General features: G+C 56.1%; 1 protein-coding gene across 1 annotated transcript in view; it reads left to right on the top strand.

Moving 5' to 3' along the window:
• Positions 1-1,602, top strand: part of QPCTL (glutaminyl-peptide cyclotransferase-like) — a 12,088-nt gene that overhangs the window by 3,240 nt on the left and 7,246 nt on the right. The window contains exon 3 of the mRNA XM_011963154.1: positions 357-651. Within this exon, the coding sequence (XP_011818544.1) occupies positions 357-651 (295 nt within the window). The remainder of the gene's footprint in view (positions 1-356; positions 652-1,602) is intronic.

Genomic DNA, 1,602 nt, shown 5'->3' with positions numbered 1-1,602 from the left:
ACCATCCTGGCTAACACGGTGAAACCCCGTCTCTACTAAAAATACAAAAAATTAGCCAGGCGTGGTGGCGGGCGCCTGTAGTTCCACCTACTCAGGAGGCCGAGGCAGGAGAATGGCGTGAACTCAGGAGGCGGAGCTTGCAGTGAGCCAAGATCGCGCCATTGCACTCCAGCCTGGGCGACAGAGCGAGACTCCGTCTCAAAAAAAAAGAAAAAGAAAAAAAAGAAAGAAATCCATTAAATCAGAGTGGGACTTTAGAGTTAACCCATCTGCTCTACATGGCTCAGGTCACGTGGCCCTTCTCCCCACCTCCTCCCCAGTCCCCGTCCACCCTCCCACCTCTCTCTTGCCGCTAGTTCCTGGAGGCCACGCTGCGGTCCCTGACAGCAGGTTGGCACGTGGAGCTGGATCCCTTCACAGCCTCGACGCCCCTGGGGCCAGTGGACTTTGGCAATGTGGTGGCCACGCTGGACCCGGGGGCTGCCCGTCACCTCACCCTTGCCTGCCATTATGACTCGAAGCTCTTCCCACCCGGATCGACCCCGTTTGTAGGGGCCACGGACTCGGCTGTGCCCTGTGCCCTGCTGCTGGAGCTGGCCCAGGCACTTGACCTGGAGCTGAGCAGGGCCAAAGAACAGGTGAGGAGCAGGAGTTGGGGAGGGTAGTGGGCTACCTCCACCTTTTCCCAAGCCCCCACCTTACCTTTCCTGGACATCTGTCATCCCTCTCACCTTCCCACTCCACTCCGCACACAGTCACGGATCGTTTTTTCTTTTTTGAGACAGAGTTTCACTCTTGTTCCCCAGGCTGGAGTGCACATGGCGGGATCTTGGCTCACCGCAACCTCTGCCTCTCGGGTTCAAGCGATTCTCCTGCCTCAGCCTCCCTAGTAGCTGGGATCACAGGCATGTGCCACCATGCACAGCTAATTTTGTAATTTTAGTGGAGACGTGCTATCTCCATGTTAGTCAGGCTGGTCTCGAACTCCCAACCTCAGGTGATCTGCCCACCTTGGCCTCCCAAAGTGCAGGGATTACAGGTGTGAGCCACTGCGCCTGGCCATCACAGGCATCTTTTTACCTCCTAGATGTCAAATTCTCTTTCCTCTCCCCCAAACCCTCCCAGGGCTCCCACCTCATTGCAAGCATAATCCAGAGTCCTTATATTGGCCCACGGGCTGTGCCCTGTTACCTCTCCAGCCTCATCTCCCACCCCTCACCTCTTGCTCACTCTGCTGTAGCCACCCCTACCTCCTCTGGGTTCCTCAGACCCGCAGGGCTCACTCCTGCCTCAGAGCATTTGCACTTGCTGTTTGCTTTGGATAGAATGTGCTTTTCTGGCCAGGCTCGGTGGCTCACGCTTGCAATCCCAGCACTTTGGGAGGCTAAGGTGGGTGGATCATGAGATCAGGAGTTCAAGACCAGCCTGGCCAACATGATGAAACCCCGTCTCTACCAAAAATACAAAAATTAGCCACACTTGGTGGTACATACCTGTAACCCCACCTACTTGGGAGACTGAAGCAGAGAATTGCTTGAACCCGGGAGGCAGAGGTTGCAGTGAGCTGAAGTTGCACCACTGCACTCCAGCCTGGGTGACATA

The sequence above is a fragment of the Colobus angolensis genome, unplaced genomic scaffold, assembly GCF_000951035.1.
Source record: "Colobus angolensis palliatus isolate OR3802 unplaced genomic scaffold, Cang.pa_1.0 Scaffold60, whole genome shotgun sequence".
In the NCBI taxonomy this organism is placed as follows: domain Eukaryota; kingdom Metazoa; phylum Chordata; class Mammalia; order Primates; family Cercopithecidae; genus Colobus; species Colobus angolensis.
The sequence above is the reverse complement of the archived record's forward strand: the minus strand, read 5'-3'. Positions and strand labels throughout refer to the sequence as shown.